Source organism: Siphateles boraxobius, unplaced genomic scaffold (genome assembly GCF_051911475.1).
Source record: "Siphateles boraxobius isolate OS27281-9 unplaced genomic scaffold, OSU_SipBor_1 9, whole genome shotgun sequence".
NCBI classification, from domain to species: Eukaryota; Metazoa; Chordata; class Actinopteri; order Cypriniformes; family Leuciscidae; genus Siphateles; species Siphateles boraxobius.
This window is the reverse complement of record NW_027509219.1, coordinates 12,788,088-12,815,146: the sequence shown is the minus strand read 5'-3', so window position 1 is coordinate 12,815,146 and position 27,059 is coordinate 12,788,088. Positions and strand designations below refer to the sequence as shown.

Sequence of the window (27,059 nt, the reverse complement as noted above, 5' to 3'; positions counted from 1 at the left end):
CTTTTTACATTTCCAGGGTTCTCAGAAGTGGAAGTCATAGGTTGTGTAAACTTCTATAGCAGTGAACGGGAGACGACAACAAATAGACTCCCAGGAAAAGGTATGCACTGTTTTGGAACTTTTGCCAGATTTAGACACCGAATTTAAACTTCTTTGTGACAACGACATTTAGCCGACCTGTCAAGCTAAGCGAGCTCTGCATCCGTTTTCAAGCGCTCTCAGCTCCATCCAGCGAGGAAAAAGCTTTACCGATGTCTTGCATTCTTATTTCTTTTAGGACATTTGGTTATGTTTACGGTTGACAGATAATAATTTCATAACTTCTATGGCGCTCTCGGCTTCCGGTTTCGCATATGAACATGACTGCCCTGAAATCCCTTACGAAAGAGAAGTATACTTCAAGTTCATTTTATGAAGTATACTTGAGTAATGTTCAAATATATTTTTAAATTTACTTTATGTAGTAAGTATACTAATATCAATGTGTACCTGAAGTAAACTTGTAAGTGTACTATATCAATACTGTTTGGGACTAAATTGGTCCACTTATAGTATATAAAAGTATACATTTAAGTGTACTATAAGTGTAATAGTAAACTAAGTACAAGATCTCATTTGTAATGCATCTGTACTACAAGTGAACTTATAAGTAGTAGTTTACTATTTTAATACAAGTAGTACATCATTTGTTTATGAACACACTGGTTTACTCAGCAAACTACTAGTTTAGTAGTTTATACTGCAAGCAAAGTTTTCTTTAAGTGAACATAACAGTATACTTATAGTTTACTATTTATATATTATTTTTGCACTTGCAGTATACTGCTATGTTCACATGTATATATTTTTTAAAGGCCTACTTAAAAAAATATATTTGATTGTACTTTAATTTTAAAAACATTTTATTAAATCCATGCATCCTTCTTTATCAACACTTAAATGTCGGTAAGTTTCATAAAGGAAGGCAACATTTAAAACTAAAAAAGGTGAAAAACCGCATTGTTGTCAAAGACTAACTTACGCCTTGATCAGATTCAGAACGATGATAAAATTGAAACACAGATGGAGTAGATCGAGATCCAACACCCTCAAAGCTTCACAGTCGTTTTCTCTTCATGGGTTATGCTTCATTTCATTTGGTAACATTAAGCAGTTTTGACTTACACGCTGTTTAATGTTTGATGATCACGTTATTTTACATTTGAGTGAGTAATCTTCCTATTTTTTTTTTGAGTAATCTTCTATCACTTGCTTCAGCTTCTTCTTCTCCTGTGTTTTGATCAGGAGATTCTGTACTAGATGTATCACAGCGCCCCTGCCGTATAACAGTGAAAACACGGTAAAGTAGAATTAAAGTAAATTCCTATGTACACTAACATTGGACTAGCCTACACAAAAATTCAGATACACAGAATTAGAAACATATCCGTTTTATATCAATATTCTAATCAATATTTTCAAACAATCTGAGTTTCATAAGTCTGTATATGAAAAACTATGTAAAAAAAGTATATTTAATAGGCTACTCGATCAAAAGAGTTAACACAACTACAAGCCAAGTATACTTTGAATACTTAATTATACTTTAAGTATATCTCGATCAAAAGTACAAGTACAGGCCAAATAATTTAATTTAATTTAATTGGATTTTTCTCTCAGTATAAGTCAAGTACACTTAAGTGTAATTTTAAGTATATTTCTGAGAAGTATATAAAATCTAGACTGAAAGTATACTTTCTTATTTTTAGTTTAAAAGAAGTATACTAATAGAACACTTGACTAAAATTATTTTTCGTAAGGTATGATTGACAGACAAGGATGCCTGTTTTAATTGTATTGTATTTTGTGGCTGAAACAATCTTCCACACTATTAATACTACTTCGACATAAAGGCAGTCTCACGGGATGCGGAAAGCACAATCTCTAGGCCGCACACGACTCTCACACACAACAAGCCTTTCAGAAGCGCGGACATAAAAAGTCACTAGTCATCATCAGCATGCACTTCATCTTTTGTATTTATGTCCAGACAGTTTTATTAGTTTTGATGACATTTTCGCATGTACATCGGGGTGTTTTGCAAGTATACAGGGCTGCCAACTTTTGAGTTTAGCTTGGCGTGAGACTATTCCAACGGGGGGGGGGGGGGGGGGGGGGGTCTGCACACGCAAGGTCTCTCGCTCGCTTACCTCTGCCGTGCGCGCGGTTTGGAGCACAATATCTTTACTCTAGATCAGTGTTTCCCAAACTTTTTTCAGTCGAGGCACCCTTTGAAAATTGTAAAAAATTTGTGGCACCCTACACTAGTGTTGTCACGATACTACTTTGATACTATACCTTGAAATGTATTGATTTTCAATACCACAGGGAATAACTGCCGTATATATGCCTACTGTCATATAGATATTTTTTAATATTATCAATTTTTTTGTCCATCCATTTAAAGTCTAGGCAATCATTAATTTCTTCTCCAGAGATCACTTTACATGATGACATATTTAATTAAGGCTTTATTCATAATTCAGCAAAACATTGCTCAATTACCATTTCAAATCTCACCAAAATGTTTGCTCACTCAGTGTAGGCCTATTTGTGTTTTATATTGGGCTAACTTTGTTATAATTGCACAAGATAGCTTGTTTTTAATATATTTTATAATGTAATAATTTCACAGTTAATCTCCAAATTAATGTATAAACAACATAAAGAAGTATATATTAAATAATTGTTTAATGGCATCTTTTTTTATGAATGAAGCCCAGTATCACTGATACCAATACTGCTACTGATGTCAGGAAATACACAGAAATTGAATGAAGTTATCAAACACTTTACAGTCTTCACTGCATAAATTATAAATGAAATATAGATGAATCCTTATTAAAGCTACAAGCGTTCTTAAGTCAAGAACAGTGAGTAATTTTCTCTGTTACCTGTTCTTTGATTCTGTTGTCACTGCTGCACTTGTTTATCTCACACGCGTCCCATCTTCTCACAACTCTAATTTAAGACTTTAACTAATTTAGGACTGCTCTCATGAGGATACTCAACAAAACGGACATTTTGGCATAACTGTGTGTTATTATTCGTTCAAGCACGAAAGAGAAGTCGATTCTGGCACGCGATGCGCGTCGTCCTGTGTCAGCAGGACACTCACAGACAGCGCGTTCTCTTTTGTCTTTTCGCGGTTGCATGGTTTAAAAGCATTTGCATGAATAAGAACGTGATTATATAATGTAACGCTAGCCAAAGGATGACAGAAAAAAACGGATGCTGCGTTAATTGTGTTTAAATGTTTTTTAACGCGTTAAACTGAAAAACATTAATCGCACGCGTTACCGTTGACAGCAGCACGGACATAACCGATGTGTTTGTGAATATTCGGCAAGACGGACGTTGTGACAATGTTTCGTGTGTATTTGACCGTAAGCGCAACAAGCCATGAAAAAGAGCCAGCTTTATGTGTGGACGCTGGGAATGAAGCACGAGAATGAAATCATGAGGAACCCCCGCAATTCAACGAACGCAGAAAACGTATGATTTGCATTTTTTATTATGAATTTGTGTGCATTATTTGTTGTTATTAGACGCTTCCGACGATGCGAGATTGATGATACATTTATTATTTATTTTTACACATTTTAGCAATTTTAAAATGTTTAATGGAGTTTTTACACGGCACCCCTGCTCTCGCCAGAAGGCACCCCAGGGTGCCGCGGCACCCCGTTTGGGAAACACTGCTCTAGATTACGGGATATTTAACTAATTTGCGGTATAACTAGTCGATCGCGAGTGGCTCAACAGGTAGATATATAGATAAACTCATCTTTCAGGCATTTTACCTACCGGGTTACACTTAAGCGTGAGAAATCGGGGGTGTGGCGTGAGAGCGTGAGAATTGGGTCAATTGCGTGTGTCTCGTGAGAGTTGGCAGCCCTGAGTATATAAGTAGATACCGCTGCTAGACATTTTGGTGCCCTAAGCATAATTCCTTTATGGTGCCCCCCGCCCCCGGGAAAAAAAAAAACGTTTATTTTTGCCGGTTTAACTTTAACTTTTTAACGCGCAATCCAACGGAACAATGAGGCGGCGGCGGCACCATCGTTACTTTCTAGAGCAATTAAATACTCTTGTTCCGCCTGTCTTGTTATATACATCCCTAAAAAGTGCCTAATAATATTTCTATAATGAAATAATATCGGCACTATAATTATTATGACTATGATATGATGATTGATTTTTCATTAGGCTATTTTTGGTGCCCCCCTCAGCACTTGGTGCCCTACGCACAGCGCGTGATGCGCGTGGTGGGAGCGGCGGCGGTGAGTAGATCAATCGATGCCGACTTCAGGTCTGGTGCGATGATGATTCGAATTTTAGTTGCTATAGAGACGCGTGATATGATTTTTTTGTTTGTACACTCAAACATCGCTATCTGTTGTTTGAGAGACGAGGCGAATTCAGAGATTTTTGCCGAGTATTTTCTGCGCAGATCTTGTGATTTTGAAGCTATTTGGAGGATTCCTGAGAGAAAACTTATTATATTCTACAAGGAGTAGATCGGAGGATATATCCTTTCCTTTTTTCTTTTCATTTTCATATTATTTCATATTATTTCGGAGGAAGCTTTTATCGAACTGTTAATTGTTATTATCTGGGAGTTAAACTAGGAGTTTGTAGTTTAATTTAATATTGTATTTAATTGTATTATTTTTGTTTTATTTATTTGTTTATTATTTTATTTATTTGATTTCTTTTGGTAGTATTTCTGAGGAGGGTTTGTATTATTTTTTGTGTGTTGTATTTTGTATTTTTCTATTGCAGGTTGGAGGAGGACGTTGATGGCTCACATGGGTGAAAAAGGAGGTGATTGTTCTAGTTTTTCATTTGTTTATGGTATTTTATGATAACCATTTGATCCGCCAATTTTCCCAGCTAACTAAGTGATCACATGTATTTGATTCCTTGCATGTGCAATAAACCTTTCAATTTGAGTAACTATTGTAACAATTTGTAATTGACCACTGACATTGATCATTGATTATTATTAAAACATAACTAACTATGTGATGTCTGAAATATTCCAGCCTCAGGCCGCTCCAGATCCAGGAGAGCTGCTTCCACTCAGACGGCTGGTCTGGAGGTTTGGAGTCTCAGTTCTGATGATTTAGCTCCTCTGTCTTCTGAGTTTTCTGGTTCTGTGTTCACAGGTCAGGATCACAGGACGAGGAAGAGGCAGAACGGCAGCCAGCAGAGCCCAGATGATGGATGTGCGTCCAGGCGGTCATGTGGAGAGTTGAGTCTCAGCAGCAGAGGGACGTACATCGTTGAGTGGAGGTGGAGTGGCGACGGATCGGACGGCCCAGGTGAACAGGACAGTTGTGGCGACTGGAGGTTGTCAAGGTCCGACAGCCTCCAAGAGATGATGTGTTCTCCGCTGCCAGGTCAAGTTCCTGTGGAGCCAACAGTGACTTCCAATGGCCTAACAGCTCAGGGTGCCGTGGAGGTGTCTCCTGCGAACAAGAGCTCAACAGGTGAGATTGAAATAAGGCTGAGGGGTGTAAAGTGCTCTGATAGAGATTTTGCTATTTTGTGCATAAGACTGCTTCAAGTTTTTAACAGGTTATGGTCTAGTCATATTTACCGTTGCTCAGCATAATTTAGCTGAAATTTTCTTACCGAAAGTTTTTCCAAAATATTTTAGTTGGACGTTTGTTTTTCAAAAAACATATTTTTCAGAACATTCAAAAGTAACGTTCCCATGTTTGCAAAATTATAAAACAGACTGTTCCCTTAACATCTGTATAACCAAGAAAAAAACATTTTTGAAACATTGAAATAAACTGGACGTTAATACGCATTATTGTGAAATAAGACTTTGGGACATTTATGCAGGCATTAAGCAGAAGCACGGCCTTCGTATAATATTTGCTTTACTTGATTTTGTAACATTACAAATAAGAATGGAACAGTAAAATGTGTAAGTGTGTCATTGTTTAGTTTGAGGTCAGAGATGTTTCTAATAGTTGTCTTTTCAATTGTTTTTCTTCTTTTAAAAAAAACCTACAGAATGTAGGAAGAGGAGAGGAATTTGTACTTTCCTCGTGAGCGTGTGGAAGGCTATGAAACATCATTTCGGCTGCTGTTGCCACAGTAGTGCTGTGGATGTTGTGGAGCCTTTCGTCCCTCCACCAGATCTGGACCCAGAGCCTGATCCAGATCACTCAGCCGTCAAGCCAAATAATGGTAAATACACAGTCATTATTTCTTGAACATTATTTTAAACAGTATTGTCGTCTTGTTTTCCACTAAAAATATCTTAAGGCTTGTTTTCTGAGAATAATAATATTATTCTCCCTAGGTTTAGGTGAAGGTTCAGGGATAGTACCTAGTTATTACCCAGTTATTGTAATAACTGTAATAAGTGCATAGTATGCACATGGGAAACAGGACTGTAAGATAAAGTGCTACCGGTAATACTTTATTGTAAGGTGACGTAGTTACACGTTAGTACATCTACTGTACTTACTATAGGGATAACAGTAAATTATAAATAATTACAAGTAACCAACCGTATCTCTATAGTAAGTACATGTAGTTAATTAATATTACCCAGTTCTTATCTGAGTAAGTACAATGTAAGTACTTCACCTTAAAATAAAGTGTAACCTTTTATTATTAATTCAAAGGATCCAGCAAGCTCATATATTTATCATATTGTTTCTGTTTTTCAGAGTCCTTTGCGTCTTTCTTCAACGTAGGAAAGATGATTGGATCCGGAGGATTCGGCAGGGTGTACGAGGGAACACGGAAATTTGATGGCAAAAAGGTAAATATTACCCAACTGTACAAACATTTTGAAACAAATAAATATTTAAAACAATTTACAGATGGTTTAATACCTAGTGCAAGGTCAGGTGCATGAATACTGTTACTGTTATTGAAACATTTTTTTTTTTTTTTTTTGCAGGTTGCCATCAAGCAGATCAGCAAGATTGACAACAATCGTTATCTTGATATTGTAAGTTGTTTAAAACCTGAATGTGTATTTAGTTGTTTAAGTGCTGATTACTGTAGTCAATACACCTGTAGGAAGCATTAGCTGTTAATGTTATCGACAAATAAGCCTAGAAGCAACAAATAACTTTGAGCTGAAAAGGCTCTGTATCTACAAAGATCAAAGAAAAGTACATTCAAAAATGAGATTTGTACCCAGCTAATCTTCTGTCTGCTACTTTTCTCTAGCCTGGGCATCCCGAACCTCTCGTAACAGAAGTGGCGCTGCTTCTAATGATGAGGCAAGAACCCAGAAGCCCCTACGTCATACAGCTCTACGAGTGGTTTGAACACCCTCGAAAGTTCACTCTCGTCATGGAGTACCCCGAACCCTGCGAGAGCTTGCTGGACTTCATCATCCGTAACCCTGAACTGGATGAACCAACGGCACGGGTCATCATGAGACGGGCTGTGCTGGCAGTACAACACTGCATCGAACATGGCGTTTTTCATAATGACATTCATGCGGAAAACTTCCTGATGAAGAAAAACACGTTCGAGCTCAAGCTGATAGACTTTGGCTGCGGTCAGCTACTTAGTAGTGACGGCTACGAGAGCAGAATATACCTTGGTGAGCATTTTGGCAGTGTGGAAACCTGAATGTGTGACTTACTGATTATTTGACACTTTAAATAAGAAAGCTCAACAATGCGCGAATGTCTTTCTTACAGGATTAATGACTTACTGCCCACCTGAAGTCTTCACAGATACGAGGTTCCACGCCGTCCCAACAAACGTCTGGGCTCTAGGAGTGTTGTTATATGAGATGGTGAACGCATGTTCTCCTTTTGGCAATAGAATGGAAATCACACAAGCCAAAGTTACATTTAGGAACGCCAACTTATCCAAAGGTGAATAACATTGATATCTTTGTTAAACGCACACATAAAGCAAAGGCTCTGTACAGAGACAGTTAAAGGTGAAGTACTCTATGTGAGATTTTTTTTTAACCAGTTGCATTTGTGATGTTTGAGTTGGAAAAAGGCGTGAAGCACGCAAAGTCTTTTGAAAATATGCTCTTTTTGTCACAGAAACTGCATACTTCACCTTTAAAGTAAAGATAACGAACATTTTACCTTAAATGAATCATGTTTAGATGTCACATGGTCATGACTAACCAGCTCTCTTCTTCTTAATATTGGTACAGAATGCAGTGATCTGATTAGCCAGTGCCTAACAAAGGATCCAACTAAACGGCCGACGTTAGAGCAGATGTTACAACATGAATGGATTAGAAATGATCTTCTTGTAGATTGGAGAAGTTCAGGAGATTCACTCGATCAGTGATTTCAGGTGTGAGGAAGTGTAACAGATGGACAGAGTAGGATTATAATCATTTGTTATTATCATTTATCTATTTTCAAATTTGTGTATTGAACAGAGTTCATTTTAATGTTGTTGTCATAGTCTAGTCACCTTCATTTATATAGTGTTTTATACGATACAGATTGTTTTGAAGCAGCTTTATGATAATAAACAGAAAAATAACAGAATCTGTGATGCAAACAGAATTCAATTCTGCTGTAAGACATTTATGAGTTGACATGTTCATATAATCTTTGTTTTGGATAGGAAATAACATACTTGCTGTCCTTGGTGGAGGTCTTGAGCTCGTGACGTGACCCGAAGCCGGAAATCCAACTTCAACTCGACAGGGAAGTCAAGCCGCCACTCCAGAGAGCTCAGAGCCTGGCATCATGGGGGATCTTTCGGACTGGAAATCAATCAAGAACAATTTGGGATCCTAAAGTTAAGCCAAAGGGTCTCTTAGGTGATCATTTGAACACAAAGTATTATATCAAAAAGTGATCAAATTCATCATATTTTACTGAACTCTAATTTAGATTTTCTTTGTTTATCCGAGACATGGCTTCATGTAAACTCCCCGTCAGCAGCATTAGAAGTGCCTGCTTTTAAACTCTATAAGAAAGATAGAGTTTGTTCTAAGAGGAGTTATGATCAAACAAGTTATGATCTATGAGAAAACTGGTTTCCAGTCTAATGAAATCGCTTGGTCAAATTGTTTGGATTTGGAATGTATTGGTTTGAAATTCAGACTCTGAATCTTTGTATTAATTGTAATTTATCGTCCTCACTCTTCAAACAGAAGTTATGAAATTTGAAACTTTTTTTACATTCATTTTTATACATTAGTTATACAAAAGTTTGTCTAGCTAATACAGTGGAACAAGCCTTTAAAAGCAGTCAATGAATTGGACATTTTTAGACCATTTCCATCTCATAAACCATCCAGAGCAAAGGATATATTTGGTATTGATGTAGTAATGCTTAAAGAGCTCAATGAGTCACTAGTTAAAACCATCACCAAAATGATCAACTGTTCACTTTCTCATGGGACGTTCCCGTGTGCTTGGAAGTCATCATCTGCTGTAGTGCCTATATCTAAAAGTGCAGATTCTCATGCTGTTAGTAATTACAGACCTATTAGTATTTTACCAATAGTCTCAAAGGTTGCAGAGAAATGAATGGTGCTGCAAATCACTGATTATCTAAATACTAGTTCATTTTTATTAGTTCATCCAATGCAATTTGGCTTCAGAGTAAACTTCAACTAGGTGGCAAATTGTTATTCCACTGAAAAAGTGAAGTCTCTCTTAGACAAAGGTGGGGTTTTCGGGCGGTGTTTCTTGACCTCACGAAGGCTTTTGACACTGTAAACCACAGGAGTCTTATTTCTAAATTATTAGTATTTTTCTCCAGAGACTTATCATATTCAAATCATATTTGTCCGGTCACACAAAGAATGTCAGAGTTCAGAATTATAAATCAGCTCCCTAATGTATATCCACAGGTGTTCCCTATGGGTCTATTCTGGGTCCATTGCTATTTACGTTATCAATGATCTTCCATCCGTTTGTCCCGACACCGAATGAATGCGGAAGGCACCGTTATTTATATACACGGAAGCAGTGCGTCACAAGTCGCAAATGAACTTACACAATCCCTAGTCAATGTGACATTTTGGCTAGAACAAAGCGGTTTACAGTTAAATATCTGTAAAACAGTGTTTTTTTTGTTTTTGTTTTTTTTACCAAAACAAATAGTTCAAGTGTAGTGCCAGATGTTGTTGTTTCAGGGGAAAGGCTACAAGTTGTATCTGAATTGATCTTGATTCCAGACTTTCTTTTAAGGCTCAGGTTAAAAAGGTCTGTAACTGGGTCAAATTCTGTCTGTCAAAATTTAGATATATGTCAACAGAGGCCGCTATGTTGTATGTATTTCATTAGTATCTCTCATATCACTTTTTGTCTTAACAACCCGGTCACAAGCGAGTACAACTACTCTAAAAACACTGGACTCTCTGTATAAACAATCAAAAAATTTTTATTTATTAAAAAGAGTTTTTTTTCATCATTTTTTAATACTAAAAAAGTACAATTTGCTAAATTGGGATAATCTGATGTAGATGTTTGTCTTATGTTTAAGATTATACATAGCCTGTCGTCGCTGTTAAAACTGTATGTTAATGTTAGAACAACTGCACATCGGTCCACAAGGGCTGGAGAAAGAGGGACTGTATTATTCCTCTCAGAAAAAGTCAATTTAGTCAGTCTGTATTTTCAGTCAAAGCCACAAGGGAATATGGAACTCCATCCCATCAATAATTAGAAGACTGGATATACATTTGGTTCTTTTAAGATTCATCTAAAAAAATGGTTACTTACTAGTCAGCACTGTCAACATTAGTATCTTAATATTCTGATTTTAGCATCTTTGTAATAATGGTTCTGAGTTATTTGCTTTTTCCTGTCACTACTTTTTTTTTTTACCTCTTATGTAGCACAATATGTTTTGACAAAATTTTCTGTTAGTGTATTTTTGCATGATTTCCGCGTGGAATCGTGTACTTGTATTTTGCAATTTGATAATGTGATTGTTTTGTTGTTTTGTATTATTAATGTAAGATGCTTTGTTTTTAGGGTGACTTTTTACATTCTGTCAAGGGTCTACAAATGAAAATGGTCTTTTTGGCTAATTCTGTATCTATGTTTATTAATGTGCACTGCCCCTGTAAACAAGTGAAATAAAGTAAACATGAGAGACTGCAAGACGTCAGCACAGCCATATTTGCTTTGTTTTAAAAGCAATTTTTGCTTAGTAGTATGATTTAACACTTCTATATATAAACATCCATATATTTTGCTGTTTTTTCTCCCCTTTATTTGTACTTATGTGTGTGTATATATATATATATATATATATATATATATATACACAGGTATATATATACAGTATGTCATTGGTCTCTTTGTATAAAGCAGCTATGTCTTGCTAATATAAAAACGTACAGAAATACAATAAAATAAAAGCAAAATTTGTTTTTAAAAGTGAAGACAATCATCTTTATTTATATAGCACTTTATACAAGATTGTTTCAAAGCAGCTTTACATATTAACTGGAAGATAATGTTCAATGATGCAAACACAATTCAGTTCTCTAAGATTCAGCTCTAAAGACAGTTGTGTCATTATTCAGCTGCAGTCAGTTCATAGTTGATTCAGTAATTTTGTAAAGTTCATCAATTATGTAATGAGTTCAAATCAGCTGTAAAGCAGCTTTGCACAAAACAGTGATGTCATCATTCAGCTAAAAAACAATCTTGACAAACATTTTAAGTGGATCTTAGCGGTATTATAAAAAAGTATTATGACATGATCCCTTCAATGTAGAGGTCTGCACTCCCGCGGGAGTCCCGCGGGACCCGCGGGTCCCGACGCAAAACAGTGCGGCGCGGGACAAATTTTTAAAGGTCATTGCGGGAGCGGGCGGGATGATGAGGTGCACTTGCGGGTGCGGGCGGGAGGGATGATACGCTGCACTCCCGCAAATTAAATATGAGTGTAAAGTAAAATATATAAATGTTTTAAGTAGCGTACATAATTTGTAGTTGTGAGGGAGATTCTGATTGGCAGCAATAAAAACGTTTTAAGCAGCCTAAACTTGTGAATGTTGTCGGGTAGGGCGGGGCACAATCTCACGCACACTTGTTTAGAGACAATTCCTTTCCCGCTGCTCCGAGTTCGAATTCGAAAGCTAGTTCAAGTTCAAAATAGACAGCATGGACGAGGAACAGAGCGCCTCTAGTGCTTCAGATAAAGTACAGTTGTGAATATTATGCTGTTCGTAATATGGGACCAATAAATATGTTACCAAGTATTGGTAAGGAATTTTGTGTGCACGCATTTTTTTCCCCAAGACCTTTCGTCAGACAGAAAGTGCGGGCGGGAGCGGGACATTATATCACAGATGCGGGCGGGAGCGGTACTAAAAATGACAAATCTTTGCGGGAGCGGGCGGGAGCGGGACTGAACACTGCGGAAGCGGGCGGGAGCGGGTCTGAAAATTGTGTCCCGCGCAGACCTCTACTTCAATGATACAGGGATTCAAGATGGCGCCTGTGTGTTCGGCTGGCCGTCGGTCTCTCTTGTACTTATTGTTTTGGATATTTTTATGGATGTCTATCTGGGCCTCTAATTGCTGCACACGTCTGGTCTATGACCGACAGTCTCTCTTGAACATTCGCACCTCTTTTATGGACTTTTATAAGCAGGATGTAGTGCACGCTTTTAATCAATCACACAGAAACACCACTACGCATACATTGGAATGTATTCGCCAGTGGCCGCCTATCATTTTACAAAGGAAACGCAGAAGGAAACGCGGGAGTCGGGGTGGACGCACCATCAGATTGAAAGCTACTGAAAGACTCTGGGTCGATGCAAATCATATGTCGGACGGCGATTTCGTTGCCCGGCGATCGCGAGCGCTGGCTCATCGGTGGCTCCTATCTATCACTCCCCTGCGATCTTCGCCTGTCCATTTGGTTGGCTTACCTCGGGTTGGCAGCTGTCATCAGCAAAACGGTGTGAATCCCGGTAATCTACGTTCTTTGAAGAAAGGCGGAGCTTTCCCCGATGTGATTCATCCTCCCAAAATGGCACTGATCAACGCCAGATCCTTGTTCAATAAAACCTTCCTGCTCAACGACTTCTTTTCCTCTCACTGTTTGGATTTCATGTTCATCACTGAATCCTGGACTACGGTTGGTGACCTAACCCCTTTTTCTGAACTAGTTCCTAATGACTGTTCGTTTTTCAACACCCCCCGTCCGAAAGACGAGGGGGCCGGATCGTGACTATTTTTAAAGACTCATTTTCTGTGCGATGCCGGCCGGTTCCTGTCAGTGCTTTTTCAAGCTTTGAAGCGCAACTACTTCACTTAGACTGGAATGGCCCTATTTTATTAGGGGTGATTTACCGTCCGCCACATTCACTCAAGGACTTCATTCAGCAATTTACAGAACTCATTGGTAATATTATAATAATCTTTTAACCTAGTCCAGTGGATAAATGATTCCACTCACATGAAGGGTCACACATTGGACCTTGTGCTTTCATATGGGATGGTCGATGGTGATTAGTGAGGTTGTAATATCTGATTTTATGCTTTCGGATCATAAGCCAATTTTATTTTCTACATCTCTTCCTTGCATTGCTCAAACCACCAGTGAAGATGTAAGACTATCTAGATCATACTCTCCTCTTTTTGACTTAAATTTTAACGAGCATTTTATGAATTCCTCCACACACTTGCTGCTGAACTCTCCACTATTGGAACAAGATGCTGACTAACATCTCGGTCTGCTATACTCCACTTGGTTAAATGCCTTAAATGAAACTGCTCCGCTTAAGCCCTTCAAACCTAAACCGAAATCTGAACCATGGCTCAACTTGGATATTCGGCGAATAAGACAAGCTAGCAGAAAGGCTGAGCGCAAATGGAAGAAGGACAAGCTACATATTTCACTTCAGTTATTTAAAGACAGTCTGTCAACCTATCAAAATGCTGTAAAGACGGCAAAAGCTGCGCACTTCTCTAACATGATTATGGCTAACCACTCTAGACCAAAGGTTTTATTTTCTGTTATAAACTTGGTTTTAAATCCTCCGGTAAATGTATGGAATGATGTTTCGGATGAGCTATGTGAACGTTTCTTGAGATTTTTTACTGACAAAATATCTAACTTGAGATGCAATGCCAGCCGCTCTGCAATTAGTCAGTTGATGAACCCTGTTACCTGGGATGCTTTCGAGCCAATCACTCTGAATCTCCTCAAAGAAATTATCACAAAGATAAAACCTTTGTACTGCTCTCTAGACATCATCTCTCCTAAGTTTCTTAAATTGATTATCGATACAGTAGGAGCAGGATTGGTATCCTTTGTTAATAAATGCCTCCTTACCGGTTCTATCCCTGCTGCCCTCAAGGAGGCCACTGTCACTCCTTTGCTCAAGAAGCCTTCACTGGATACTACTGTGTTAAATAATTTCCGTCCTATCTCTGTTTTGCCTTTTGTCACTAAGGTGTTGGAAAAAGTTGTTCTTGACCAACTCCAGCTCTTTCTAAAACGCAATGATATCTCTGAAAAATTTCAATCTGGTTTTAAGTCTGCTCACAGTACTGAATCTGCTCTGCTGAGAGTGTTAAATGACATCTATCGCTCCACTGACACTGGTGACTCTGTGGCTCTTGTCCTTCTTGATCTGTCGGCAGCTTTTGATACTATCGACCACTCTATCCTGTTATCCAAACTAGAATATGATGTGGGGCTAAAAGGTGTCGTCCTCCAGTGGTTCCAATCTTATCTCTCGGGTCGTACTTTCAGAGTCAAGCTAGGAAATTGCTCTTCCTCTGTTGCGCATCTAACCTGTGGCCTTCCTCAAGGTTCTATTTTAGCGCCTTCTCTCTTTTCCCTCTACATCTTACCACTGGGCACCATTCTAAGAAGGCATGGGGTATGTTTTCACTGTTATGCAGACGACACCCAATTGTATGTTCCAATCAAGAGAAATGATCCCTCTACCCTTTCATCATTGTTAGGTTGTCTGGATGAAGTAAAAGTTTGGTTGGACCAAAATTTTTTGTTTTTAAATGAAAACAAAACAGAGATCATTGTTTTCGGGTCAACTGGTAATCCCCAGGCTGCTTCCTTTGATCTAGGCAGACTAGCGGCATTTAGTTCTGCAAGTGTGCGGAACTTGGGCGTTTGTCTGGGTGAGTCTTTAAATTTTGACAAGCAAATCTCTTCTGTAATAAGCTCTAGTTTTTATCACCTGCGGCTGTTGTCAAAAGTCAAACCTTTTCTTAATCACAAAACCCTTGAGATGGCTGTTCATGCTTTCATCACCACACGTGTAGATTACTACAATTCACTCTACTGCGGTATCTCGAAAACGCAAACTGCTCGTCTTCAACTGGTGCAAAATGCCGCCGCAAGATTCCTCACAAATAGTCGGAAAAGTGACCACATCACCCCAATTCTGAGGTCTCTTCACTGGCTGCCCATTAATCTCAGAATCGAGTTTAAAATCCTGTTATTTGTGTACAAAGCCCTATGCAACCAAGCGCCTAGCTATCTAACTGAACTGTTACAACCTTACACGCCGTCAAGAAGTCTGAGATCAGGTGAAAAAAATCTGTTACAAGTCCCTCAATGCAGACTTAAACGTAGAGGGAATCGAGCTTTTTCTGTGGTTGGGCCTCGGCTATGGAACAATTTGCCCTTGGACGTTTCGGATAGCCCCTACTGTGAATTCCTTTAAGTCAATTTTAAAAACGCACTTGTTCTCTTTGGCCTATAAATAAGGTGCATGTACATGTATATATATGTGCATATGTGTACATATGTGTGTGTATGTATGTGTGTGTGTGTGTGTGTATGTATATGCACATATGTATGTGTGTACGTGTGCGTATGGGTAGATATATATATACTTATATATTCCTTTCTGTCTATTTTTATATTTCTCTCCTTTGAGTATGATACTAGTATTAAACCTGTTACTGTCTTTTCTGTTTTTATTTTCTATTACTGATAATCTCTGAGACTGCTTGGACGTCTACAGTTTTAAGCTGTTCTTAACCTTTTTGTACTGTTCTATGATGTGCTACTACTCATGGTGCTGGTGTCTTCTAATTTTGTAGTTCTGTAAAGCACTTTGGTCAGTCAGTGTGTGCTATAAAATGTGCTATATAAATAAAATGAACTTGAACTTCAAAGAAATGCTTTCAAAGAATAGAAAAATTAGGTGCATCAAAACCATCTCCATGGTTTTTTATATATATATAAAAAAAATGTCAGCCTCTGTTTTCATTTCATTTCTTGTATTATTTTAAAGATTCAGTTTTCAAATCTTTAAAATTGAAGGTTTAGTTACCCAAACACAAAATCTAAAAATCAAAAAAAAAAAAAAAATCTATCATCATTATTTACTAAGCCTCATGTTGTTCCAAACTCGTATACGGTTGTTGTTGTTGTTGTTTTTAAATGAAAGGCAAAGACCTATTTTTGTTTCCTGAAATAAAATCTCAATCTACTTGCTGCAAACTTCAATGCACTGTAGACCGTTTAAAACATAACCCTACAATAAATGAGACTAGAGCCTGTTGAAAAATAATAATACAACAATTTTTGGTGCATGACATCATCACTGGTTATTTAGGTGAAAGAACCTATTATTGTATTATTAGAAAATTTTAGTTCAATCTTGAAGCTTATTGGAAGAGTTACTCAAAAACAAATTCTATCATCATTATTTACTCCAAATTTACTCTAAAGTCATATAGGTCTACCACTATTTTTACAGTTTTGGGAGGGCAATTGTGGAGAATCGTTACGCAGCTCTTTTCCATACAATGCATTTTCATATAGTCACCATGTCTGTAAAGCTCCAAAAAGGTATAGGTGACACATATGTATTATATAGCCATATATACTGTATATTCCAAGACTTCTGGAGCTTTTAATGAGAAAAGCTTGTTTTTATTCACTGATAGGATTTCCATAGACGGAAGCTCTGAAAAGTCATTGCAGCCACGTTTAAAATGTTGCAGTAAAATATTGTTGACAGCATGTTTTAGTGAAAACAGACAATTCTACAGTGGTTTCTTATATCAACCGGCAGAGAGGCACATGTTCCTTCAATTGCATCAGTAATAAAATAGCTGATTGTGAGGTGCAACACACAGCTTTCATCCATCAGGGCAACTCATGTTCCGGGACACTAAACAGGAGGTTTGCTGGACTATTTTTTAAATATAATGAATAATTGTGTCTGATTGGCACAGCTGACAGAGCTTGATGCTGGTTGATTCACTGCCATTATATGGACAAGAAGGACCTTTTTTATCTTTTTGTGCTTCCAAAAAAAAAAGAAAAAAAAAAGGGCATACAGCATTAAAACAATACCAGGGTGAGTAAATGATGCTTGATGCTCATTTTAGGGCGAACTATCCCTTTAACTGCAGTTTGTACGTGGCCAGTGAGACTCCCAGGAAAAGGTACGCACTGTTTTTGAACTTTTGCCAGATTTAGACACTGAATTTTAACTTCTTTGTGACAACGACATTTAGCCGACCTGTCAAGCTAAGCGAGCTCTGCATCCGTTTTCAAGCGCTCTCAGCTCCATCCAGCGAGGAAAAAGCTTTACCGATGTCTTGCATTCTTATTTCTTTTAGGACATTTGGTTATGTTTACGGTTGACAGATAATAATTTCATAACTTCTATGGCGCTCTCGGATTCCAGTTTCGCATATGAACATAACTGCCCTGAAATCCCTTACGAAAAAGAAGTATACTTCAAGTTCATTTTATGAAGTATACTTGAGTAATGTTCAAATATATTTTTGAGTAATGTTCAAATATATTTTTAAGTTTACTTTATGTAGTAAGTATACTAATATCAATGTGTACCTGAAGTAAACTTGTAAGTGTACTATTTCAATACTGCTTGGGACTAAATTGGTCCACTTATAGTATATAAAAGTATACATTTAAGTGTACTATAAGTGTAATAGTAAACTTTAAGTAAAAGATCTCATTTGTAATGCATCTGTACTACAAGTGAACTTATAAGTAGTAGTTTAATATTTTAATACAAGTACTGGTAGTACATTTTTTTTTCATGAAAGTACACACTGAAGTTTAGTAGTTATACTGCAAGTATACTTTAAGTATAATGTTATGTTCACTTAAAGAAAACTTACTAGTTTACTATTTATATATTATTTTTGCATTTGCCGTATACTTCTATGTTCAAAATGTTTTTTTATACTTGAAAAATACCTTTGACTGTACTTACATTTTAAAAACATTTTATTAGCTTCATGCATCCCTTTTTATCAACACTTAAATGTCGGTAAGTTTCATAAAGGAAGGCAACATTTAAAACAAAAAAAGGTGAAAAACCGCATTGTTGTCAAAGACTAACTTACGCCTTGATCAGATTCAGAACGATGATAAAATTGAAACACAGATGGAGTAGATCGAGATCCAACACCCTCAAAGCTTCACAGTCGTTTTCTCTTCATGGGTTATGCTTCATTTCATTTGGTAACATTAAGCAGTTTTGACTTACACGCTGTTTAATGTTTGATGATCACGTTATTTTACATTTGAGTGAGTAATCTTCTATTTATTTATTTTTTGAGTAATCTTCTATCACTTGCTTCAGCTTCTTCTTCTCCTGTGTTTTGATCAGGAGATTCTGTACTAGATGTATCACAGCGCCCCTGCCGTATAACAGTGAAAACACGGTAAAGTAGAATTAAAGTAAATTCCTATGTACACTAACATTGGACTAGCCTACACAAAAATTCAGATACACAGAATTAGAAACATATCCGTTTTATATCAATATTCTAATCAATATTTTCAAACAATCTGAGTTTCATAAGTCTGTATATGAAAAACTATGTAAAAAAAGTATATTTAATAGGCTACTCGATCAAAAGAGTTAACACAACTACAAGCCAAGTATACTTTGAATACTTAATTATACTTTAAGTATATCTCGATCAAAAGTACAAGTACAGGCCAAATAATTTAATTTAATTGGACTTTTCTCTCAGTATAAGTCAAGTACACTTAAGTGTAATTTTAAGTGTAATTTTAAGTATATTTCTGAGAAGTATATAAAATCTAGACTGAAAGTATACTTTCTTATTTTTAGTTTAAACAACGTATACTAATAGAACACTTGACTAAAATTATTTTTCGTAAGGTATGATTGACAGACAAGGATGCCTGTTTTAATTGTATTGTATTTTGTGGCTGAAACAATCTTCCACACTATTAATACTACTTCGACATAAAGGCAGTCTCACGGGATGCGGAAAGCACAATCTCTAGGCCGCACACGACTCTCACACACACAAGCCTTTCAGAAGCGCGGACATAAAAAGTCACTAGTCATCATCAGCATGCACTTCATCTTTTGTATTTATGTCCAGACAGTTTTATTAGTTTTGATGACATTTTCGCATGTACATCGGGGTGTTTTGCAAGTATATAAGTAGATCAATCGATGCCGACTTCAGGTCTGGTGCGATGATGATTCGAATTTTAGTTGCTATAGAGACGCGTGATATGATTTTTTTGTTTGTACACTCAAACATCGCTATCTGTTGTTTGAGAGACGAGGCGAATTCAGAGATTTTTGCCGAGTATTTTCTGCGCAGATCTTGTGATTTTGAAGCTATTTGGAGGATTCCTGAGAGAAAACTTATTATATTCTACAAGGAGTAGATCGGAGGATATATCCTTTCCTTTTTTCTTTTCATTTTCATATTATTTCTGAGGAAGCTTTTATCTAACTGTTAATTGTTATTATCTGGGAGTTAAACTAGGAGTTTGTAGTTTAATTTAATTTTGTATTTAATTTTATTATTTTTGTTTTATTTATTTGTTTATTTTTTTATTTATTTGATTTCTTTTGGTAGTATTTCTGAGGAGGGTTTGTATTATTTTTTGTGTGTTGTATTTTGTATTGTTTCTATTGCAGGTTTGGAGGAGGACGTTGATGGCTCACATGGGTGAAAAAGGAGGTGATTGTTCTAGTTTTTCATTTGTTTATGGTATGTTATGATAACCATTTGATCCGCCAATTTTCCCAGCTAACTAAGTGATCACATGTATTTGATTCCTTGAATGTGCAATAAACCTTTCAATTTGAGTAACTATTGTAACAATTTGTAATTGACCACTGACATTGATCATTGATTATTATTAAAACATAACTAACTATGTGATGTCTGAAATATTCCAGCCTCAGGCCGCTCCAGATCCAGGAGAGCTGCTTCCACTCAGACGGCTGGTCTGGAGGTTTGGAGTCTCAGTTCTGATGATTTAGCTCCTCTGTCTTCTGAGTTTTCTGGTTCTGTGTTCACAGGTCAGGATCACAGGACGAGGAAGAGGCAGAACGGCAGCCAGCAGAGCCCAGATGATGGATGTGCGTCCAGGCGGTCATGTGGAGAGTTGAGTCTCAGCAGCAGAGGGACGTACATCGTTGAGTGGAGGTGGAGTGGCGACGGATCGGACGGCCCAGGTGAACAGGACAGTTGTGGCGACTGGAGGTTGTCCAGGTCCGACAGCCTCCAAGAGATGATGTGTTCTCCGCTGCCAGGTCAAGTTCCTGTGGAGCCAACAGTGACTTCCAATGGCCTAACAGCTCAGGGTGCCGTGGAGGTGTCTCCTGCGAACAAGAGCTCAACAGGTGAGATTGAAATAAGGCTGAGGGGTGTAAAGTGCTCTGATAGAGATTTTGCTATTTTGTGCATAAGACTGCTTCAAGTTTTTAACAGGTTATGGTCTAGTCATATTTACCGTTGCTCAGCATAATTTAGCTGAAATTTTCTTACCGAAAGTTTTTCCAAAATATTTTAGTTGGACGTTTGTTTTTCAAAAAACATATTTTTCAGAACATTCAAAAGTAACGTTCCCATAATGTTTGCAAAATTATAAAACAGACTGTTCCCTTAACATCTGTATAACCAAGAAAAAAACATTTTTGAAACATTGAAAAAAACTGGACGTTAATACGCATTATTGTGAAATAAGACTTTGGGACATTTATGCAGGCATGAAGTAGAAGCACGGCCTTCGTATAATATTTGCTTTACTTGATTTTGTAACATTACAAATAAGAATGGAACAGTAAAATGTGTAAGTGTGTCATTGTTTAGTTTGAGGTCAGAGATGTTTCTAATAGTTGTCTTTTCAATTGTTTTTCTTCTTTTCAAAAAAACCTACAGAATGTAGGAAGAGGAGAGGAATTTGTACTTTCCTCGTGAGCGTGTGGAAGGCTATGAAACATCATTTCGGCTGCTGTTGCCACAGTAGTGCTGTGGATGTTGTGGAGCCTTTCGTCCCTCCACCAGATCTGGACCCAGAGCCTGATCCAGATCACTCAGCCGTCAAGCCAAATAATGGTAAATACACAGTCATTATTTCTTGAACATTATTTTAAACAGTATTGTCGTCTTGTTTTCCACTAAAAATATCTTAAGGCTTGTTTTCTGAGAATAATAATATTATTCTCCCTAGGTTTAGGTCAAGGTTCAGGGTTAGTACCTAGTTATTACCCAGTTATTGTAATAACTGTAATAAGTACATAGTATGCACATGGGAAACAGGACTGTAAGATAAAGTGCTACCGGTAACACTTTATTGTAAGGTGACGTAGTTACACGTTAGTACATCTACTGTACTTACTATAGGGATAACAGTAAATTATAAATAATTACAAGTAACCAACCGTATCTCTATAGTAAGTACATGTAGTTAATCAATATTACCCAGTTCTTATCTGAGTAAGTACAATGTAAGTACTTCACCTTAAAATAAAGTGTAACCTTTTATTATTAATTCAAAGGATCCAGCAAGCTCATATATTTATCATATTGTTTCTGTTTTTCAGAGTCCTTTGCGTCTTTCTTCAACGTAGGAAAGATGATTGGATCCGGAGGATTCGGCAGGGTGTACGAGGGAACACGGAAATTTGATGGCAAAAAGGTAAATATTACCCAACTGTACAAACATTTTGAAACAAATACATATTTAAAACAATTTACAGATGGTTTAATACCTAGTGCAAGGTCAGGTGCCTGAATACTGTTACTGTTATTGAAACATTTTTTTTGTTTTTTTTTGCAGGTTGCCATCAAGCAGATCAGCAAGATTGACAACAATCGTTATCTTGATATTGTAAGTTGTTTAAAACCTGAATGTGTATTTAGTTGTTTAAGTGCTGATTACTGTAGTCAATACACCTGTAGGAAGCATTAGCTGTTAATGTTATCGACAAATAAGCCTAGAAGCAACAAATAACTTTGAGCTGAAAAGGCTCTGTATCTACAAAGATCAAAGAAAAGTACATTCAAAAATGAGATTTGTACCCAGCTAATCTTCTGTCTGCTACTTTTCTCTAGCCTGGGCATCCCGAACCTCTCGTAACAGAAGTGGCGCTGCTTCTAATGATGAGGCAAGAACCCAGAAGCCCCTACGTCATACAGCTCTACGAGTGGTTTGAACACCCTCGAAAGTTCACTCTCGTCATGGAGTACCCCGAACCCTGCGAGAGCTTGCTGGACTTCATCATCCGTAACCCTGAACTGGATGAACCAACGGCACGGGTCATCATGAGACGGGCTGTGCTGGCAGTACAACACTGCATCGAACATGGCGTTTTTCATAATGACATTCATGCGGAAAACTTCCTGATGAAGAAAAACACGTTAGAGCTCAAGCTGATAGACTTTGGCTGCGGTCAGCTACTTAGTAGTGACGGCTACGAGAGCAGAATATACCTTGGTGAGCATTTTGGCAGTGTGGAAACCTGAATGTGTGACTTACTGATTATTTGACACTTTAAATAAGAAAGCTCAACAATGCGCGAATGTCTTTCTTACAGGATTAATGACTTACTGCCCACCTGAAGTCTTCACAGATACGAGGTTCCACGCCGTCCCAACAAACGTCTGGGCTCTAGGAGTGTTGTTATATGAGATGGTGAACGCATGTTCTCCTTTTGGCAATAGAATGGAAATCACACAAGCCAAAGTTACATTTAGGAACGCCAACTTATCCAAAGGTGAATAATATTGATATCTTTGTTAAACGCACACATAAAGCAAAGGCTCTGTACAGAGACAGTTAAAGGTGAAGTACTCTATGTAAGATTTTTTTTTAACCAGTTGCATTTGTGATGTTTGAGTTGGAAAAAGGCGTGAAGCACGCAAAGTCTTTTGAAAATATGCTCTTTTTGTCACAGAAACTGCATACTTCACCTTTAAAGTAAAGATAACGAACATTTTACCTTAAATGAATCATGTTTAGATGTCACATGGTCATGACTAACCAGCTCTCTTCTTATTAATATTGGTACAGAATGCAGTGATCTGATTAGCCAGTGCCTAACAAAGGATCCAACTAAACGACCGACGTTAGAGCAGATGTTACAACATGAATGGATTAGAAATGATCTTCTTGTAGATTGGAGAAGTTCAGGAGATTCACTCGATCAGTGATTTCAGGTGTGAGGAAGTGTAACAGATGGACAGAGTAGGATTATAATCATTTGTTATTATCATTTATCTATTTTCAAATTTGTGTATTGAACAGAGTTCATTTTAATGTTGTTGTCATAGTCTAGTCACCTTCATTTATATAGTGTTTTATACGATACAGATTGTTTTGAAGCAGCTTTATGATAATAAACAGAAAAATAACAGAATCTGTGATGCAAACAGAATTCAATTCTGCTGTAAGACATTTATGAGTTGACATGTTCATATAATCTTTGTTTTGGATAGGAAATAACATACTTGCTGTCCTTGGTGGAGGTCTTGAGCTCGTGACGTGACCCGAAGCCCGAAATCCAACTTCAACTCGACAGGGAAGTCAAGCCGCCACTCCAGAGAGCTCAGAGCCTGGCATCATGGGGGATCTTTCGGACTGGAAATCAATCAAGAACAATTTGGGATCCTAAAGTTAAGCCAAAGGGTCTCTTAGGTGATCATTTGAACACAAAGTATTATATCAAAAAGTGATCAAATTCATCATATTTTACTGAACTCTAATTTAGATTTTTTTGTTTATCCGAGACATGGCTTCATGTAAACTCCCCGTCAGCAGCATTAGAAGTGCCTGCTTTTAAACTCTATAAGAAAGATAGAGTTTGTTCTAAGAGGAGTTATGATCAAACAAGTTATGATCTATGAGAAAACTGGTTTCCAGTCTAATGAAATCGCTTGGTCAAATTGTTTGGATTTGGAATGTATTGGTTTGAAATTCAGACTCTGAATCTTTGTATTAATTGTAATTTATCGTCCTCACTCTTCAAACAGTAGTTATGAAATTTGAAACTTTTTTTATATTCATTTTTATACATTAGTTATACAAAAGTTTGTCTAGCTAATACAGTGGAACAAGCCTTTAAAAGCAGTCAATGAATTGGACATTTTTAGACCATTTACATCTCATAAACCATCCAGAGCAAAGGATATATTTGGTATTGATGTAGTAATGCTTAAAGAGCTCAATGAGTCACTAGTTAAAACCATCACCAAAATGATCAACTTTTCACTTTCTCATGGGACGTTCCCGTGTGCTTGGAAGTCATCATCTGCTGTAGTGCCTATATCTAAAAGTGCAGATTCTCATGCTGTTAGTAATTACAGACCTATTAGTATTTTACCAATAGTCTCAAAGGTTGCAGAGAAATGAATGGTGCTGCAAATCACTGATTATCTAAATACTAGTTCATTTTTATTAGTTCATCCAATGCAATTTGGCTTCAGAGTAAACTTCAACTAGGTGGCAAATTGTTATTCCACTGAAAAAGTGAAGTCTCTCTTAGACAAAGGTGGGGTTTTCGGGCGGTGTTTCTTGACCTCACGAAGGCTTTTGACACTGTAAACCACAGGAGTCTTATTTCTAAATTATTAGTATTTTTCTCCAGAGACTTATCATATTCAAATCATATTTGTCCGGTCACACACAGAATGTCCGAGTTCAGAATTATAAATCAGCTCCCTAATGTATATCCACAGGTGTTCCCTATGTGTCTATTCTGGGTCCATTGCTATTTACGTTATCAATGATCTTCCATCCGTTTGTCCCGACACCGAATGAATGCGGAAGGCACCGTTATTTATATACACGGAAGCAGTGCGTCACAAGTCGCAAATGAACTTACACAATCCCTAGTTAATGTGACATTTTGGCTAGAACAAAGCGGTTTACAGTTAAATATCTGTAAAACAGTGTTTTTTTTTTAACCAAAACAAATAGTTCAAGTGTAGTGCCAGATGTTGTTGTTTGAGGGGAAAGGCTACAAGTTGTATCTGAATTGATCTTGATTCCAGACTTTCTTTTAAGGCTCAGGTTAAAAAGGCCTGTAACTGGGTCAAATTCTGTCTGTCAAAATTTAGATATATGTCAACAGAGGCCGCTATGTTGTATGTATTTCATTAGTATCTCTCATATCACTTTTTGTCTTAACAACCCGGTCACAAGCGAGTACAACTACTCTAAAAACACTGGACTCTCTGTATAAACAATCACAATTTTTTTTTTATTAAAAAGAGTTAATTTTGATCATTGTTTAATACTAAAAAAGTACAATTTGATAAATTGGGATAATCTGATGTAGATGTTTGTCTTATGTTTAAGATTATACATAGCCTGTCGTCGCTGTTAAAACTGTATGTTAATGTTAGAACAACTGCACATCGGTCCACAAGGGCTGGAGAAAGAGGGACTGTATTATTCCTCTCAGAAAAAGTCAATTTAGTCAGTCTGTATTTTCAGTCAAAGCCACAAGGGAATATGGAACTCCATCCCATCAATAATTAGAAGACTGGATATACATTTGGTTCTTTTAAGATTCATCTAAAAAAATGGTTACTTACTAGTCAGCACTGTCAACATTAGTATCTTAATATTCTGATTTTAGCATCTTTGTAATAATTGTTCTGAGTTATTTGCTTTTTCCTGTCACTACTTTTTTTTGTTACCTCTTATATGTTTTGACAAAATTTTCTGTTAGTGTATTTTTGCATGATTTCCGCGTGGAATCGTGAACTTGTATTTTTTAATTTGATAATGTGATTGTTTTTTTGTTTTGTATTATTAATGTAAGATGCTTTGTTTTTAGGGTGACTTTTTACATTCTGTCAAGGGTCTACAGATGAAAATGGTCTTTTTGGCTAATTCTGCATCTATGTTTATTAATGTACACTGCCCCTGTAAACAAGTGAAATAAAGTAAACATGAGAGACTGCAAGACGTCAGCACAGCCATATTTGCTTTGTTTTAAAAGCATTTTTTGCTTAGTAGTATGATTTAACACTTCTATATATAAACATCTATATATTTTGCTGTTTTTTTCTCCCCTTTATTTGTACTTATGTGTGTGTGTATATATATATATACAGGTATATATATACAGTATGTCATTGGTCTCTTACTTTGTATAAAGCAGCCATGTCTTGTTAATATAAAAATGTACAGAAATACAATAAAATAAAAGCAAAATTTGTTTTTAAAAGTGAAGACAATCATCTTTATTTATATAGCACTTTATACAAGATTGTTTCAAAGCAGCTTTACATATTAACTGGAAGATAATGTTCAATGATGCAAACACAATTCAATTCTCTAAGATTCAGCTCTAAAGACAGTTGTGTCATTATTCAGCTGCGGTCAGTTCATAGTTGATTCAGTAATTTTGTAAAGTTCATCAATTATGTAATGAGTTCAAATCAGCTGTAAAGCAGCTTTGCACAAAACAGTGATGTCATCATTCAGCTAAAAAAAATCTTGAGAAACATTTTAAGTGGATCTTAGCGGTATTATAAAAAAAAAGTATGACATGATCCCTTTAAAGAAATGCTTTCAAAGAATAGAAAAATTAGGTGCATGAAAACCATCTCCATGGTTGTTTATATATATATAAAAAATGTCAGCCTGTTTTCATTTCATTTCTTGTATTATTTTAAAGATTCAGTTTTCAAATCTTTAAAAATTGAAGGTTTAGTTACCCAAAAACAAAATCTAAAAAAATAAAATAAAATAGCTGATTGTGAGGTGCAACACACGGCTTTCATCCATCAGGGCAACTCATGTTCCGGGACACTAAAC

General features: G+C 36.8%; 2 protein-coding genes and 3 long non-coding RNA genes across 5 annotated transcripts; 3 read left to right on the top strand and 2 right to left on the bottom strand.

Annotated features, from left to right (window-relative positions):
- The first annotated feature begins 21 nt into the window (after positions 1–21).
- LOC143732677 (uncharacterized) lies at positions 22–5,426 on the top strand. The gene is made up of 4 exons (XM_077223974.1): positions 22–100; positions 4,825–4,866; positions 5,088–5,381; positions 5,413–5,426. Exons 2-4 carry the CDS (start codon positions 4,842–4,844, stop codon positions 5,424–5,426), a joined length of 333 nt encoding a protein of 110 aa, XP_077080089.1. The 5' UTR covers positions 22–100; positions 4,825–4,841.
- Positions 5,427–5,429: 3 nt separating this feature from the next.
- LOC143732004 (uncharacterized) lies at positions 5,430–8,765 on the bottom strand. Its single transcript, XR_013201037.1, has 4 exons — positions 8,641–8,765; positions 7,749–7,841; positions 7,213–7,533; positions 5,430–5,513 (listed from the first exon to the last, which is right to left on the bottom strand). It is a non-coding gene; the product is annotated as an uncharacterized LOC143732004 (long non-coding RNA).
- LOC143732003 (uncharacterized) lies at positions 7,557–8,999 on the top strand. Its single transcript, XR_013201036.1, has 3 exons — positions 7,557–7,627; positions 7,728–7,907; positions 8,629–8,999. It is a non-coding gene; the product is annotated as an uncharacterized LOC143732003 (long non-coding RNA).
- A 10,943-nt stretch (positions 9,000–19,942) lies between these two features.
- On the bottom strand, positions 19,943–23,802 carry LOC143732885 (uncharacterized). The gene is made up of 4 exons (XR_013201193.1): positions 23,741–23,802; positions 22,849–22,941; positions 22,313–22,633; positions 19,943–20,610 (listed from the first exon to the last, which is right to left on the bottom strand). It is a non-coding gene; the product is annotated as an uncharacterized LOC143732885 (long non-coding RNA).
- On the top strand, positions 22,027–23,857 carry LOC143732884 (serine/threonine-protein kinase pim-3-like). Its single transcript, XM_077224340.1, has 4 exons — positions 22,027–22,121; positions 22,346–22,727; positions 22,828–23,007; positions 23,729–23,857. Exons 2-4 carry the CDS (start codon positions 22,391–22,393, stop codon positions 23,776–23,778), a joined length of 567 nt encoding a protein of 188 aa, XP_077080455.1. The 5' UTR covers positions 22,027–22,121; positions 22,346–22,390; the 3' UTR covers positions 23,779–23,857.
- Positions 23,858–27,059: the final 3,202 nt, after the last annotated feature.

Coding starts and splice junctions, on each gene's coding strand:
- LOC143732677 (XM_077223974.1), top strand. CDS start 4,842: ATGGCTCACATGGGTGAAAAAGGAG. Junction 4,867..5,087: donor TCACATGGGTGAAAAAGGAG/GTGATTGTTCTA, acceptor GAAATATTCCAG/CCTCAGGCCGCTCCAGATCC.
- LOC143732884 (XM_077224340.1), top strand. CDS start 22,391: ATGATGAGGCAAGAACCCAGAAGCCCCTACGTCATACAGCTCTACGAG. Junction 22,728..22,827: donor CGAGAGCAGAATATACCTTG/GTGAGCATTTTG, acceptor TCTTTCTTACAG/GATTAATGACTTACTGCCCA. Junction 23,008..23,728: donor GAACGCCAACTTATCCAAAG/GTGAATAATATT, acceptor TGTTTTGGATAG/GAAATAACATACTTGCTGTC.